This window comes from Chionomys nivalis, chromosome 1 (genome assembly GCF_950005125.1).
Source record: "Chionomys nivalis chromosome 1, mChiNiv1.1, whole genome shotgun sequence".
Lineage (NCBI taxonomy): Eukaryota > Metazoa > Chordata > Mammalia > Rodentia > Cricetidae > Chionomys > Chionomys nivalis.
This window is the reverse complement of record NC_080086.1, coordinates 7,462,320-7,480,442: the sequence shown is the minus strand read 5'-3', so window position 1 is coordinate 7,480,442 and position 18,123 is coordinate 7,462,320. Positions and strand designations below refer to the sequence as shown.

At 39.7% G+C, this 18,123-nt stretch overlaps 1 protein-coding gene across 23 annotated transcripts in view; it reads right to left on the bottom strand.

The window, feature by feature from the left end:
• Nucleotides 1–18,123, bottom strand: part of C2cd5 (C2 calcium dependent domain containing 5) — a 95,706-nt gene that overhangs the window by 63,814 nt on the left and 13,769 nt on the right. For 11 of the 23 annotated variants that reach the window (XM_057766545.1, XM_057766554.1, XM_057766593.1 and 8 more), the window contains exons 4-8: nucleotides 14,283–14,454; nucleotides 11,563–11,658; nucleotides 9,926–10,081; nucleotides 6,958–7,156; nucleotides 1,494–1,645 (exon numbers count right to left, since the gene is read on the bottom strand). In XM_057766545.1, the coding sequence (XP_057622528.1) occupies nucleotides 1,494–1,645; nucleotides 6,958–7,156; nucleotides 9,926–10,081; nucleotides 11,563–11,658; nucleotides 14,283–14,454 (775 nt within the window). The other 12 variants (XM_057766612.1, XM_057766675.1, XM_057766646.1 and 9 more) reach the window with 3 other exon arrangements.

Below are 18,123 nucleotides of genomic sequence, written 5' to 3'. Positions count from 1 at the left end.
GTTTAGTACATTAAGACTGACCATATACTTATAAATAAAGTAACTGTCAAAATAATCAGTGCTGGAGAGGTATGGCAGGGATGGCAATAAAAACAAAAAGAATGAAACGTGTTTATAGTATTTATATTCAGTGACCATAATTATAAAAAAAGGAAAGAAAGAAAGAAAGAAATGGTCTATAATAAATAATACTGCTTTGGAAGTAAGATTTGTTTTGATTGTTTTCACAAGATCTGGATCCATTTTATATTCCTCTTCTAACACTAAAATAAAACATGAGAGGTTATTAAAGATGGTAAACTCAAAAGAATATAAATAAAAACTGTTTTAATCAATCTGATAGGAAAACTGCCAGAAACAGTACTCAAAATACCAATACTAGTAAGTCTACAAACATTTAATCTTTTTAAAAAATTATTTAATTAATTTTATTCTATTTCAGGAAGACACTAATTTAATCTTTTATCAACTTTTTATCAAAAACATTAACAAAAATCCAAAATTCATTCATAATATAAACAGGAGAGGGAAAATTATAGATTTAATGAATTGAAAAATATTCACGGCTGAGGAAATTTAAAATCCAGTTTCACCCTGGAGAGCAAGTCTAGCAAAGCTAAGCACCCTGATCACATGGACTCAGTATCAGCAATGGCTAAACAGTTAACGGTCACTCACCAAACAAAATAACTCCTCTATAAAAAAATTAATTTTAATAATTGATATGATCAGTATTTATACTGTCTTTTTCATTTGTTTTTTGTTTGTTTGTTTGTTTTTGAAGGCAGGGTTTCTCTGTGCAGCCCAGGCTGTCCTGGAGCTTGCTCTGCAGACCAGGCTGGCCTCGAACCCAGCGATTTGCCTGACTCTGCCTCCCAAGTTCTGGGATTAAGGTGAGCACCACCGCCGCCCGGCTACATTATCTTTTAAGTTAACATGTTATCAAGTTAATAAATGGATGTGACCAATGCCAATTCCTCTTCTCTTTTTGACTTTTTTTTTCTTTTTTTCTGTTTTTAAACTCAGGACAATATCTTACACTGACCTGACCTTAAAACAATAAGCAAATGGACAGACATCTGTATTGCTATACAACCATTCAAGTTCTGAAATATTTCCATAAAAAAACACAAAACTAAACTCTAAGAATAAATAAGGAATAAATTAAGAATAATCAAGAATTATGCTTCAAAAAAGCAATTTGACTGTAAACCACTATGGTGACTATGCAGTGCCTTAAGACGGCACACCTCTGGACCTGAATATGAAATGAAGGCTGTCAACATCCAAAACTTGATATCAACAATGATTAAATTGGTTAAAAGGTCACTCTCCAAACAATGTCTCTACAAAATTTAATTTTAATAACTGAACTGATCATTCACATTCACTTTTAACTGAAATGTGGAAATAGAAGGAAGACTTGGGCGGAAAGCTAAGAAGAAACAGAACAAGCTTTAAAGGAAACACGAAGGGCGGGTGGAGAGCCTTACCAGTCTTGGGTGTCAGACTCAAGTCTGTGTCAGAAGAAGAGGACTGTCGGCTGTAGGACTTGGAAGGTGAAAAGGAATAAGTTTGGTTTTTCAGAGGGGTTGAGGGTCCTGATGAGTGAGGATTGGGATTGGGATCTTCATTGAAGGGAATCCTGCCAGAAGAAGGTGGAGACATATTAAGCAATCATGTGCCAAAGGGCTCGACAGTTGGCAGCATGATCCCAACATCAGGAAAGAACTGGGGTAGGGCCGGCAGTCATTTAAGTGTGGAGCTGGGAATGAGGCCAAAGACAACAAACTGCTGTTTAACCATTCACCATTCTCCAGATAATATTTATCTGCATTGAAACAGTTAATAAGCCAAGTGGAAAAGCAAAGAAGCATGAAATGGTAGACTAATGGGGATTAAAAAAAATATACATATTAAAAGGAAAAGTAAAAAGAAATAAATAACAAAATATTTAAATAAATGTTTTGTAAGTTACAAAAGAAAATGATGACCACAAATGGTGTGTGGAAATATCCGCAACTGTCTTCATATTTACACACACACAAGTAACTCCAAAAGAAAAAAACTGTTTCCTTATCCTATAGCATCAGAGTGCCACAGCTAAAAACACAGCAAGAGGACAGTAAGTAGAGCTACAAAGAAACACTGCATTTGAGGCAAACAGTTGCTTACCTGTTTTCCAATAGCTCTCTTCCACAGAATGAACAGACCCTATTGTTTCAAAACCCTACAGACTTTGTACATGAAGAAAACAAGCAAATCAAAGTGTCAGTGTCTGCTTCATTAGAAGCGTTATCAATTTCAATTCTAAACAAACACAGAAATATTCACATAAATACAATTGGAAGGTTCTCAGAATGCAATACCAAAAATCATAGGGCTCTGAGAGGATCTGTGGAAGAGACTTTGGAAGCTGGAAAAACACCTTCGCTTCCATAGTCAGAGCCTTTATGTCAGCTAAACAGAAGTCCTTTATTGAAGCTGAATTTGAAGTAAGAAAGGAAAGAAGCAAAGATTTGTGGTACCTGCCTATGCTACCTGCCTGCCTGCCTCTGCAGCCACTCTGCCCGTGGCCTGTCTCTCCCCAGCTCTGGAGTCTGAGCAGTCTCGTACCAGTATAGATGAGAGTGGGAACAGACACAGAGAAGTTCTGAGTAAGTCGTGAGCCAGTAGCAGTGTGAATTGGGCTGTTGTGAGTCGAGCGGCATCCATGGCTTGGAGGATGAACCAGCGGAGACCTGAAGGAATTTGTGGTCAAAGTGGAAGAAAAGAAAACAATATATACAACAGATTGCAAAAGGTATGTTAAAATTATTTTGGAGGAGCTTTTATTAAGGGAGAAAACTTACTTTTTTAATCCCTAGCATGCAAAAAGTTGAAATTAAAAAAGAACAGCCAATAGTTAATGTGTTAGGATATAAGTACAATTTTAAAGGATCAGATTAACAAATCAAGAGCTGTAAATAAGAAAAATAGCAAGTATAACTGTCGATGAAACTATGAAAGACTACTAAGACTTGAATTTTATTTAAGTTTTTTTTAAAAAAAATACTTGCTTTGTTTTCATCCAAAAAGGACTTGCTATTATGTTTATGAGAGGCGAACACCATAAAAGTGAAAGTCAAACAGCTGTCAGCTTCTTCTAAACTATGGGATGAACTGCTTATTTTATTATATCTTTCTATGAAGAAAGATTAGCAATAATTTATGTTTATATGACCAGAATTTTAAGACAGAGGTACTTAGAAATATATAAGAACAGTCAGCAAGAAGAGAAAATGAGGAAGGGACTAGGTATGAACAGGCACAGCTCAGCCTTTTAACATACAATATATACTGCATAAAAACAAGGAAATCTGGCAACTGGACAGCAAGAGACCATGACTTTCAAACTCCTATGGGACAGATGCTCTGCTGTGCTCTGCTAACATAAGCCTTAGCTGAGACCCTAAACCTCTTAGAGGTGGTCTGTATAGACACAACTGAGCAAGTGAGTTCTTCTCTCCCCTAAGCGAAAAAGAGCCTTCAAATTCTCCAACTTGGAAGATCTACGACACAGTTCTGAACACACAAGAAATCACAGGTAAGGCCCTTGGAAAGCATGTGTATGCTGAGCAGTGATACATCACACAAATGATTTATTTCCAAGGAGAGCTCAGTGAGGACCTCAAAGGGATGTGTAGTGCTGCACAGCAGCTAAGAGGAAGGAAACTTACAGAGCACACACCTATTAGTGCAGGTAAAGCATTACCAACACCAAGTATGAGAGCAAATCAAAGTTCACATGTACTGGAGTGCTACCATGATGTATTCTGAGTTCTACCAGCTTCCTTGTATCAAAGTTTGCCTCAAAATAACTCTTTCCAGCGTTAAATACATTCTATCCACTCTAATCCTTCACTCATCTAGATAACCTACTAAATCCAATCTGTTTCCTTTTACCAAATTCCAATCTAAAATCAACAGTGTTATACAATAACCAAAGATTAGATAAGTTTTAATAAGCTAAATCATAACGAAAGTTAAAATATCACCCAAACTGATCCCTTATGACAGAGTATAGCAGTTGAGACAGAGCAGCCTACACCCCAAGGGGCTTTCTAAACAGGGCCTACATTGCAAGATGCCTTCCAAAGACCCAAATTCTGCAGGGTGGAACACATCACTCCAGCCTCACAATTTAAAGTAAATGGCTGTGAGAGCAAAAAAACCACAATTCCTCTAGGGTTTACTGAGGGTCTCTTTGCGGAATGCAATGAAACACAACCCTGTGGCTTTTCTAAGGCTTCACCAAGTAAAACACTGTTCAGTGTCCAGACTACTTCAGAGACACACCTGAAGAAGCCAGGGCGCAGGAGGTGGAGGTAAAACTACATGGCGGCAACAGACAGATTCAGGTCGTGTGTGTGTGTGTGTATGTGTTCACTTATTTATTGATTTGTTTTTATTATTTTGAAGTAAAAAAAAATCTTATCAAGTAGCCCAGGCTGGCCTCCAACTTGAGAGCCTCCTGTCTCAGCCTCCCAAACATTGAGATTAAAGGAATATACCATGGTAATTGGCTTGAAGAGGAAAGTCTTTAATTAAATTTGGTATGGAAAGAGGAATAGGGTCTGAATCTGCATGCATCTAACTCTACTTGTATCAGCTGAAAGTTCACCCTCTTTCAGGACACATCTTATTTATGCATCTTTATTACAGCATCATGAACACATTCGGGACCTCATGCTTGTTAGGCAAGCACTCTAAAAACCTCTGAGCAACAGCTCCGGCCTTAGGACACATTAGTAATGGAACATAAAGCAAACTGAGGTTACAATTTTTTAAATCATTTCATTTTTAAGTACATTTCCAAACAAAATTTGGTAATACTGTGCTATATCTTGTGAACAGAATTCAATCCAAATAACTAAAAAACATCAAAGGAGCTAAACAAGAATATGTTCAAGATAAAAAAAATCATTTTTTGGAGAACTGGGATCATTTCCGTTTGTCTTCAGCTGAATAATGACGATGTAGAAAATGGATTAGATTATCTATCTACAGAATTTCTAACCTCGGATAATCTAAATTAGGGAAAAGTCAGCAGACTATAGCCTGAGGCCAAAGCTACCTGCCATCTGCTTTGTAAAGGAAGCTTTACTGGAACACAAAAATTCACTAACTTATACACTGCTGGTGCTACAATGGTGCAGTTATACAGTAGCATCAGCAGAAGCTAGATTACCTACTATCCTACCTGGGCACACAGCCTCCCAGTCCTTAACCTAGAACTATCCCCACATCACTGGTCCTTACAGAATTATTAATGGCTCCAGCATGGAACAAGTGTTACTTCACTTGCATGGAGTTGCTCCAATTATATAAATTGGTCAGCATTTCTGGTCTCCAACAAGACTTTCAACATAACTGTTACAACAGGAAAGAAAAATCATCATTCAAACATTCTCCACTGACAGTTCAGAATAGCACTTATCTGTAGTATCTGAGAACACGCCAGGAGCACTTCTAACCTAAAAACCCCAGATCAAAATGCTCCAGAACCAAAGCTCTTAAGGACTGATACCCAAAGTGTTTCCTATTTGAAGGTACTCCAGATTTCATGCTTTCAGGTTAGAGATACCCACACTAAACCCCCCACTACCCATGCTCCTCAAAAAAATCTTCCTTTGATACAAGTGAGAAAACAGGCCAAACCAATCACCGAGATGAGCTTTGCAAGGTGTGCTGGCCAATTTTATGGTGGCACAAGCTATGGTCATCTGAGAGAAGGAAACTTCAATTGAGAAAATGACTCCATAAGATTGGGCTGAAGGCAAGCTAGATCATGTTCTTAATTAGTGATTGATGAGGGAGGGCCCAACCCATTGTGGGGGAAGCCACCCTGGATTGGAGGTCCTAGGTACTACAAGAAAACAGGCTAAAGAAGTCCTGAGGAGCAAGTCGGAAAGCAGCTCTCCACCATGGCCTCTGCATCAGCTCCTGCCTCCATGTTCCTACCCTGTCTGAGCTCCTGTCCTGACTTCCTTCAGTGGTGACCAGTGATGTGCAAGTGTCAGCCACATAACCCTTCCTTCTCTAAGTTGATTTGGTTATAGTGCTTCATCACTGCCAGAGTAAGCCTGACTGGGGCACTGAACACAGAGCTTCAAGCAAGGTCTAACTAAGTCTAAACGCCCTTAGATCACAGACTGGGAACTCCTTTGCAGGGATTTCGTATGGTTTGAGTTGTTATTTTTTGGAGTTTGTTATTGTTGATGATGATGGTTTTTGTTTTCTGTCTTAGTACTGGGTGGAGGAGGCTTTCTGTTTTTGTTGTATTTTATAAATAAAGACAATCTATACTGCCAGTGTCTAAATTATTTACTACCTCGCCTTTCAAAGAAGTTTGCTTAAGCAGGCATAGTGCTGGGCACTTCCATCCCAGCTCTTAGAAAGCTAGAGATAGCTTGAACCCAAGAATTTGGGGTGAGTCTGGGCAACAAAGTAAGAACTGATCTCAAAAAGGGAAAGAAAAGATAAGAGAGAGAGAAAGGAAGGTAAGAGAAAGGCAGGATGAAAGGAGAGAAGTGAGAGGTTTGCTCACCCTGCCTTACACAGACCCCAGTATTACTAGTTCATGAGATCCAATGTTTATTTTCATGAACTGTCGGCACATGGCAGACACTGGAGGCTGAGAAGCCCGTACAAGACAATCTGCGGTCTTCTGTACACACTGCCAACAGTATAGCCACATTTAAGCAGCTCCTAGAAAGGAAGGCGAATTCCACAGAGGACATGAATATTCGTTCTATGCTTTAAATAGACAATGGCTAAGGATCTCAAAAAGTTTAAGAAAAATCACACAAGTTAAAACCGTATGCTGAACACTGCTACCAAAATGTGAGAACAAATGAAACTTCCAGGTGAAACATGAAAACCTGCATGAGAACAGTTTCATCGATTCATACTTACTCCTTCATTTCTTTGGATGGGGAATTACATGCAGGAAGGAATGCTGCTGGGCTACTTAATTTATCCAGAGTGCACGCTGTTCCTATGGCTCGCACCACTAACCCAGACTCGCCTTCCAGATCAAAACACTGCAAGTACCCAACAACTGCGTTTCCTCTCATCTCAAGCACTTTCAAGCCAATCTTTCTCTGTAGTTCACCTACAGAAAGAAAGAAACTCACTTTTAACTTCATAACTCTTATTAAATACTTTCGTTAAAAAGATTATAGTAGCAATACAAAAACAAAACAAAAGTTTAAAAATCATAGATTCTCAGAATTTGATGAGAACTTAAATGGTTAGCTGGTCCAGGTTCCACTTTCAGAGGTAAATAAAATTCTACTGGCAGCAAGTTGAGGCATTTTAAGTAAATGCTCACTCACTCATTTATGTGCCTTATTGGGGGGAAAAACCCAGTTTGGGGTTTGCATTGTATGCTGGCATTCTTATCTCCAAGGTGTTGGATATTTGGATGAGCAAGAAAGATATACTCCAAATCTAAAGGGGATGGAGAGAAAATTCAATGACTCAAGTATTAAGGCTCTGAGGTCAGACCTGCAGTACCATGTGGTAGGAGAGAAATAATACCTAAAAGTTGTCTTCTGACACTCACACTATGGCACATGTATACACACACACACACACACACACAATCATCTACCTATCTATCTACTGACAGGTACATATATTATATATATGAAATACTTTTTCAAGATCTCAAGAATGACAGCATGCCCTTATCATCCCAGCAATGGGGAAGTTCTGGCTGGAGAAGCCCTGGGACTGACTTGCTGCCCAGCCAATCTGGCCAATTGGTGAGCTCCAGGTTCAGTGAGAGACCCTGCCTCAAAAATACAAGGGGCAGAGTGATCAAGGACAAAACCAGATGCCAACCTCTGATAGAAGAAGGTCATTGGTTAATTAATGAAGAAACTGCTTGGTCCTCATAGGTTAGAACATAGGTGGGTGGAGTAAACAAAACAGAATGCTGGGAGGAAGAGGAAGTGAGCTCAGATGCAGGGCAGCTCCTCTCAGAGCCAGATGTGATGCAGCCAGCCGCCAGGTCAGACATGCTGAATCTTTCCCGGTAAGCGCACCTAGTGGTGCTACGCAATTATTAGAAATGGGCTAAATTAATACGTGAGAATTAGCCTAGAAGAGGCTAGATATAATGGGCCAGGCAGTGTTTAAAAGAATACAGTTTGTGTGTTGTTATTTCGGGGCATAAGCTAGCCAGGCGACCGGGAGCTGGGTGGCAGGAACGAAGCCCGCAGCTCCTTCAACAAACCTCTGACCCAGATATACACAGACATACACATACATGTATAATTACACACACATGCATGTATACACTCACATAAACACAAATGTTCTGCTGGCACTTAAATACTGTTGGCCAGGCAAGTGGAAGAGGAGGGCAGAGTGGCTGGGTACTCAGTTCTCAAGAAAAAACTATCCAAAGGTACCATGTGAACAGAGATCAGAGCAAAGCTCTACAGCTTGCCTGAGCTGTGACTCCAAATGACAGTAAAAGGGAAACTACAACTGCTCAAAGCTCCTTCCAGGATCTGTCCCTTCACATTACACCACTCATAACACAACGTCCTTCTGCTAGTTACGAGGGACCTCAAGGGCCAGAGGAACAACTGAAATAAAGAGTTTGTACTGAAATTAAAGGAACCTGAGTTCAATTTCCAGAGTCTGCCCATATCAAAAAGAAAAGGAGGAGGAAGAGGAGAACTTGACTTACATTTGTATCAGAACACTGAGGAGGTAGATTCCTGGAGATCAACAAGACAGCCAAACTAGTCTGGTGAGTTCTAGACCAGTTAAAGACCCTGGCTCTAAAAAACAAATTGTTTGTAAATGGACAGTGTTTGAGGAATAACTGAAGTTGTTTGTAAATAGACAGTGTTTGAGGAATAACTGAAGTTGTTTGTAAATACACAGTGTTTGTGGAATAACTGAAGTTGTTTGTAAATAGACAGTGTTTGAGGAATAACTGAAGTTGTTTGTAAATACACAGTGTTTGAGGAATAACTGAAGTTGTTTGTAAATACACAGTTTGTGGAATAACTGAAGTTGTTTGTAAATACAGTGTTTGAGGAATAACTGAAGTTGTTTGTAAATACACAGTGTTTGTGGAATAACTGAAGTTGTTTGTAAATAGACAGTGTTTGAGGAATAACTGAAGTTGTTTGTAAATACACAGTGTTTGAGGAATAACTGAAGTTGTTTGTAAATAGACAGTGTTTGAGGAATAACTGAAGTTGTTTGTAAATAGACAATGTTTGAGAAATAACTGAAGTTGGCCTCCACAACTACACACACACACACACACACACACACACACACACACACTGAACTCACACATCTAATTCAGATCTCCACTTGTTAAAAGTGTTCAATGGGATGGTACCTGGCATAAGAAATCAATACAATTCACAGTGTCTGTTGTGAAATTTCATGTTCCGTGTGGAAGGAAAGTGGAAATGCTATAGGACAATGGTCTGTACCCTGTCACTTGTATTTTAAACAAACACTGATTGGCCAGTAGTCAGGCAGGAAGTATAGGCAGGGCGACCACGCAGGAAGTATAGGCGGGGTAATGAGAACAAGAAAATTCTTGGAAGAGGAAAAGTCAGTCTGCAGTCATCACCCAGACACAGAACAAGCAAGATGTGACTGCCTCGCCAAAAAAGGTACCAAGCCACGTGGCTAACACAGAAAAGAATTATGGGCTGATATGTTATAAGAATTAATTAATAAGAAGCCTGAGCTACTGGGCCAATCAGTTTATAATTAATATAGACCTCGGTGTATTTCTTTAGGACTGAATGCCTGCAGGACCGGGCGGGACAGAAATCTCAGTCAACATGGAAATTTTAAGACTAAGTCAATCAACAGTAATGTTGCTTTACTAGAATACCTGACATTAAAGAAATAAGTCTCTGTCTGGCTTCATTTGATGCCCTTGGTGTGCGAATACGATCAATCCATTGATATTCCGGGTCTTCGTTGACCACAAGTTCTTCTACAAATCCATGGATTACCACAGCTCTGTAGCACTTTGGAATAGATGTTGCTGTTAAAACAAATTCTTTATTATCCTTCTACTAACCACAAAGCCAAACTTAAGTTTGTGTATATATATATATATACACAAAAGGATAAATAAAAAGTATCTGTGTAGCATTTGTGTTTTAGATACATAATGCAAGAATATCTACTACAGAAGTTCAATGTAATTTTAAGAGCTCTCTCAAACAAGCTTTTAAGATCTGTTTTATCTGAAAAGAAATTTACTGTCATGAGGCATCTCAGTTTTCTCATATAAGAATAGCAAATATAAAACCCTGTCTCGAAAAACCAAAAAAAAAAAAAAAAAAAAGAACAGCAAATATATTTATCGGGGCTGGAGAAATGGTTCAGCAGTTAAGAGCACTGGCTGATCCAGGTTCAATTCCCAGCACTCACATGGCAGCTCACAACTGTCTGCAACTTCAGTTCCAGGGGATCTGACACCCTCACACCAAAGCACATAAACTAAAACTAAATAAATGATTTTTTAAAAAGTGAATAGCAAATATAAACTGTATTTTTAAGATTCAGAGAACAGCTATTGACATTAAATTACTGTTCAACACAGAGTTTAAGAAAAAGTTGAAATATCACAGAGTACCCATAAATCTGTACTGTTAAAGATAAATTTAAGTTTATAAAAACAAAATCAAAGTTGGCAGTTGATGCCAACATAACAGGCAGAATATTCTTTCCATCTCACACTAGAGCCACTTTCTGAACTGTTGAGGAGTCCCACAGAACACATGGCCATACAACCAACTGTTGCAGCAGTCACAGTACTAATCAATAGATCCACTGAATATGAGGCTCACTTAAATAAATGTATCATTGGACTTATGTAAAATCTAGTCAGACTCAAAAGGGGAACATCCACACCAAACTAGACTCTCAAAAAATGTAATCATGCACTGAGGATGACCCACTAACAGAGACTGGCATGAGCTTCAGAGTACAGCCACACACGTCACTGTCCTGGGGCCTCACATGTCCAGAGTGTGTGCTGTGGACATGTCACTGTCCTAGGGCCTCACGTGTCCAGGCTGTGTGCTGTGCAAACACGTCACTGTGCTGGGGCCTCACGTGTCCAGGCTATGTGTTGTGCACACATGTCACTGTCCTGAGGCCTCACGTGTCCAGGCTGTGTGCTGTGCAAACACGTCACTGTCCTGGGCCTCACGTGTCCAGGATGCAGACTGCTCCACAGTGCCACCCACAGTTCTCCCTCACTCAGCATTCTATACCACAGCCAAATGGCTGGGGAATTTTTAACAAAAATTTCTAAGAACTTGTAAAATTTAGACACCATTTAACCAAATAAACAATCACAGAGTTACAGTGACTGTTTCTAGAAATTTATCATTTTTCTCTCTGGTAACAAAACCAAACTCTAATCTTTTTTTTCATTAATCCATCTGAGTATTAGATTTCCATATTTAAAAATTATTAAATTTTCCTGTTAAATAAGACAATGCATTTACTTACTGCAAAAGAATTTGACTCCACATGATGACTGTCTAAATCTATTTAAATCATTGAAGAGATCTACTTTGACAACCACATTGATTTCTCCACGGATACCTACAGATTTAAAAAGAAAATCAAGTTTTTAAGTCAAGAAAACAACATACTCTAAACCATGATGCAAACAGATGCAGTCACTGAGCCTCGAGTAATGCACTATTAGAATAGTAAGGCTGGCTTTACTCTCTGGATATTCTCACTCCAGGAAGGTCACTTGGCTACACTGGAGCTAAGTGTAACACTGAGAGAACCATCATGCCCACTACTGCCTAACAGCTCACCCCACTTGAGCCAAGACTGCTTGAAAAAAGCCGCATTTTAAATGATGATGGCAGTGGTGGAAAGACTTGCTGAGCCCTAGGAGACGACCCACTAAATACTCACTGTGCTCACATCAACCCAGTGAGGTCATTTCTACAGTAGCATCATTCCAATTTACACAGTGTTGGTAACAAGGGCAAGGACAGGGGCAAGAATAAAAAGCCAGTTCTTTATGATAGCAAGGACAGACACCTAATCCATTAAGACTCTGATTTAGCCTAAGTTTTATACATGGGACTATAAGATCATGTTGCAATAAAAAGGAATGACCTCCCCTTACTGCTAAACATTCATTATATATCTTTAATCGACTGTCTTGATGTCTTGTCAACTCAGTACTGATGAAGGAATTCCTTCTAAGAAAAACCTTTACTAATTTACTGACACAAGAGATATATCAAACACAGAGCCCATACTAAGTCAATCAGAAACAATCTTTAATGTTAAATGTTGGGAAACTATTTCATGCACAAAGCTATATACTGCCTTTAATCCAGGCCCATAATTAATTACCTCTTTAGCATCACTGACTGACCAGTGAACTCCAGGGATTTGTCTGTCTCCACCTCTAGAGTTCTAGGATTGCAGAAAGTGTTATGTCTTTATATGGGTGCTGGGGATCTGAACTCAGCCGCTTGTTCTTACATAGCAATCACTTTAATGACTGAGCCATTTCCCCACCCACTCCTCTCTTTGAGACTGGGTCTCTCTTTATACCTTGAACTCATTGACTTGGCTAGACAGTCTGTCGGCCGGAGGACCCCTTCTGTTAGTCCTCCCAGTACTGTGTACTGCTTTGTGTAGCTTCTGAGGATCAAACTCTGGTCCTCACGCTTATGCAATAAGCACATTAACAACTAAGCCATATCCCTAAGATTTGGAGCGTATCTTTATAACTGCAATAGCATTTGATTGTATTTACATCTTAACCGTAAAGATAACATATATCAGGCACACTGTAGAAAACAGAGGCTGAGGGAAGAAGACAGAAGAAATCATTTATAATCCAGAAATGGAATTATCTAAGCATAAATATTATATCACACATTCTACCAAATGTCCTAATGTTATTACATATTAAATTATATTATTTCAATAACTTCAAGACTATCATGTTTTATAACATGAATCCTGCAACTCCTAGTATATCATATTGGTATACCTGTTTGACTGTTTTCTGAAAACTGCATTTTCTTCTGATTGTAAAACAGGGCCTATAATAGGACCTAACCTATTTTAAAATCCCATTTCTCAAATTATTTTATCATTATGAATGTTAGCAAATAGTGGGATATAGATAAAGTCACAATGAACTATACACAAATGTCTTTCTTTGCTACAAACATCTCACTTCCTTATTGCTAGGACTCTATCACTGAACTGCCAGGCCAGGGGGAAAACGCAGCAGAAAAAGCAAGGCTGGACATTTGTGTCAGTCCTGTGCAGGCATAGTGCTCAAATGAAACTAGACAGTTAGAATAGCAAGCCTCAAGGTTTTCTAGTCATAGGACCCCCTTTCAATCTAAATTATAGAGAATTTCAAGAAATTTTTATGAAGGTTATTAACTATCAATATGTAGCATAATAAAATTAAGATTATCAATTTTTTTACAAATTAATCATTGCTCTCCTTCCTCATACTAAATGAGCATGAAGTTTTTGTACACAGGGCGGCAAGCGTGCTCTGTGACATCGTTACAAATCTCTACGCTGCCCTCTAATGAGTCTTTCTTCTGCTCCACGGTGCGTCACAACTCCTACAAACACCACATATTTGTGAGAAACTGAATAAAAACAAAGACTGACACAGTCCCTGTGCTGAAACAGCTCTCAGTCACAAAACCTCAGCATGTCAGTCACATCAGCATGTCAGGGACTTCAGGTGTTCCTAGACCGACAGGATGGCCTCGGACTCACAACCCTCCTAAGCAGCCTACCACATACTGGGATTAAAGGCATGTACCATCATTTCTGGCTAAGAATCCAGCTTTAAACAACAAAAAGACTTTATGAATCTTTTAGGAAACAAATATCAGTATTTATCAGTCTAAAACATGTCTTAAAAATAGAATAACAATAACATTATTCTGTATTTTACCTTTTCTTTTCTTTTCTTTTTTAAAGAATGCTCCACCAGAGCCAAACCCTAACTCTCAAGACAACTTTTAAATAGTGCATTTATTTCCTGTCACACAGAGTCAGCAGGCATTTTAACTGTGTTTGGAGAATGTAGACACTCTCAGCAACACTCGGCTACTTGATCAATTTTCAAGGTATCTTTTAGGAATATCTTTAAAAGCATAGTACAGTTGAAAAGGTAAGCAGAGAAGATTTCATTTTCTCCCAGTATTACTCCTTACCATGTATGGTGTCATAAATTGGGAACCACCCTGAGATGACTGTGGCAGCTTCACTATACAGTAAAGGGTCAATGTCAATGTACACCTTGCCGATAGCATCGTTTGCACTGTAAGTATCGTGGTCAAGAACAGTGATCTGCAGAGGTTCATCTTGTAAATCTTCATCATCCACCTAAAAGTACACCCTGAAATTAAATCTTACACCTTTGAAATCTTATACAAAGCTATACAAACCATAAAGGCATGTTAGGGATTTATCCGTAAGGCAGAGGTAGACAGATTAGCATACATGAGTGTGATAACTAGGGCCAACAACATAAATAAACAGTAGAGCATCTGCCTAGCATAAGACTACAGAAATTAACACAGGGAAAAAAGACACACACACACACACTGGAGACAGGCTCTTTCCATGTAGTCATGGCAGTCCTAGAACTAACTAGGCAGACCAGGCTGGCCTCTGACATCTACCTGCCTCAGCTGCCCCAGTGATGGGATTAAAGATCTGTACCACCAAGCCTGGCTTCTCAGAAAGACTAAATGTTTAGATGTTTCACCTGAGTACCAACAGGCTCAATAAAAGACTACATTTCCCAGCCTGTTTTGCAAACAGTAAGCTTTAGGCACAGATAGTACCCAGAGCATGCTAAGGTGAGAAACCTCTTAAAGGGATCCATCTCTTGGAATTTTGGAGAAAAGCTACTTCAAGGAGGAATCTCCCCTACAACTGAGTCCGTTGGTAGAAAGCTCAGACACAGCCGCACTGCTCGGAAAGTGGTTCTTTTGAGAAAGACAGGCACACCACACATAAAGATCATTAAGAATGGTAACCACTGCCTGCTATGACGACTTCCCAACTGAACATCTTACTGGCTGTGAACTAAAGCACAAGTACAGTAGCTTTTCAACCTGCAGCCTGGTTTCTTTAGCATATGTAGTGGTTTGAATGAGAATGGCCCCCATAGGTTCATGTATTTGGATATTTAGTCATCACAAGTGGCATTATTTTTTTTAATCTGATCAATGTTTTTTTTTATTGAAAAAAAAAATTTTCCACCTCCTCCCCACCTCCCACTTCCCTCCCCTTCCTCCTGCCCCTCTCCCCCTCCCCCCACTCCTTTTCTCCTCCCTCTCCAGTCCTAAGAGCAGTCAGGGTTCCCTGCCCTGTGGAAAGTCCAAGGTCCTCCCCCCTCCAACCAGGTCTAGGAAGGTGAACATCCAAACTGTCTAGGCTCCCACAAAGCCAGAACATGAAGTAGGATCAAAACCCCGTGCCATTGTCCTTGGCCTCTCATCAGCTCTCATTGTCCGCCATGTTCAGAGAGTCTGGTTTTATCCCATGCTTTTTCAATCACAGTCCAGCTGGCCTTGGTGAGCTCCCAATAGATCAGCCCCACTGTCTCAGAAACGGGATGATTGGAGAGAAAGGAAGGTTGGATAGGGGAGCAGGGAAGCACATATCTTAGTTAAGGGAGCCACCTAAGGGTTGGCAAGAGACTTGAACCTGGAGTGGCTACCAGGTAGCCAGGGCAATGTCCCCAGTTAGTTCCTTGTACAGCTGAGGATAGGGATCCTGAAATGACCCTATCCTATAGCCATACTGATGAATATTTTGCATATCACCTTAGAACCTTCATCCAGCAATGAATGGAGATAGAAACAGAGACCCACACTGGGAGCACCGAACTGAGCTCCCAAGGTCCTAATGAGGAGCAAGGAAGTCAGGACCACAAGTGGCATTATTTAAAAGGATTAAGAAGTGTGGCCTTTCTGAAGTAAATGTGTCACTGAGGGTGGGCTTTGAGGTTTCAAAGACCTCTCTCTGTCTCTCTCTCTCTCTCTCTCTCTCTCTGCAGATCCATGCCTGCTCCTATTTAGGCCATGATTGATAATAAGGACTAAAACTCTGACACTGTAAGCAAGCCCCCAATTAAATACTTTCTTTTATTAAGCTTCTCTTAATCATGGTGTCTTCTCACAGCAACAGAGGAGTGGGGTATTACTGACAGGCATGACCACGGTGCTTGCTAACAGAATGTAGACTTTGGGATTTTGGATGAAAGCAGTTGAATGTTTTAAGTGGGGTTTAGTGAGTGATAGTAGTGGAGCATGGAAGACACTGGTGCTGAGAGTGAAGTAGATTATGATGGTCTGGTGTGGGAGGTGTCAGAGGAGAAGAATGTCAAATGGGATAGAGACGGTTCTTGAGATATTTTGGAGAAGAATGTGGCTGCTTTCTGCCCTTGCCCAAAAAGTCTGCCTGAGGTTAAATTGAAGAATTTGGAAATAATAGCCAAGGAGATTCAAAATAGCCTGGTATTAATTCTGCCATGTGGTTATTAATGATTATTTGGAGTAAGCTAAGCAAGGAAAAATACAAAATGTACAATTTGAGGAGAAAAGGAGCACTAGGAAGTATAATGGAGCTAAGTACAGTGTACAAAGAAATAAAAAAAATTAAACAAAAGCTTGATACTCAATAGAATAAAGGGAGTGATGACCTCAGGGCAAGAGAAGGAAACCATCCAAACAAAACAAAAACAGTAAGCTGATGAAAATGTATTTGAAAGAGGGGATCATGTTCCAGCCCCAACAAACAGAAGAACTTGGCAGCTTTGGCCATGTGGTTCTAGTTTAAGAGTCAAGGATACAAGAAAAAGGTTATAGAATCTCCCTCCATGACTAAGAAAAGCTACTGAGGCCAGGCATGTGTCAGAGGTGTCCCTATATGAAGGCTCAGAGAGGTCATTGTGTGAAGTGGTGAAGGTGAAGCCTGAATTGCCTTGGAGACCCCAAGATGTTGATGATGCCAGAGTCATGGGATACCTGCCAAGGAGAGTTATAGATCAGGTGCGGAACTAGCCCAAAAGAGAGAAGTGTGTTGCAATCAACAAAGCTGAAAGGAGTTGGAGATCTTAAAAGTGTTTTGATATCAGATATGGAGATGTATAGTTCGCCCTGCTGATTTTAGATGTTGCTTTTGTCTAATATTTTTTGACTATGCTCCTTTAGCCCACTTTTGGACTGATAATGTGTATTATGTGCCACTGTATGTTGGAAGCATACGATCTGCTTTTTTTATTTTGATTTTACCAGAGGTTACAGTTAAGAGATTGCCATTAGTCTCAGAAGAAACTTAAAACTTTGGACTTTTAAACACTATTGAGACTGTGATAGACTACAGGGGCTTTTGAAGTTAGACAGAATGCATTTTTACATTATGATATGGCTACAAGTCTATGGGGGCCAGAGAGTAGAATGTAGTGTTTAATAAGAATGGTCCTCACAGGCTTATATACTTGAATGCTTAGTCACTAGGGAGTGGTACTATCTGAAAGGATTAAAAGTATTAGGAAGTGTGGCACTGTTGAAGAAAGTATGTCACACTGGGGGTGGGCTTTGAGATACCAAAAGCTCACACCATGTTCAGTCTATCTCTGCCTGTGGATCAGGATGTAGCTCTCAGTTATGCCTCCAGCACCACACCTGCTCTTACCATGAGGATAATGGACTAAACCTCTGAAATTCTAAGCAAGCCCCCAATTAAATGCTTTCTCTTGTAAGTGTTGTTTTGGTAATGGTGTGCCTTCACAGCAATAAGCTGTGGCTAAGACGGCATGCCTATACCACTTACACCTCTATATTATCTAAAGAACACAAGTCTCGAAATGCCAATATTCAAACCAACCTTATACCTAACTCATCTCAGAATATCATCCACTTTCACCAGTGCCAGCTCATATTAACATACACATAACTTTCCTGTGTGAACACATAATTATAGTCACCCTCTGAAAGGATATACACTGAGAAAAATGGAAGCTCAAAGTGGGCAGCATGT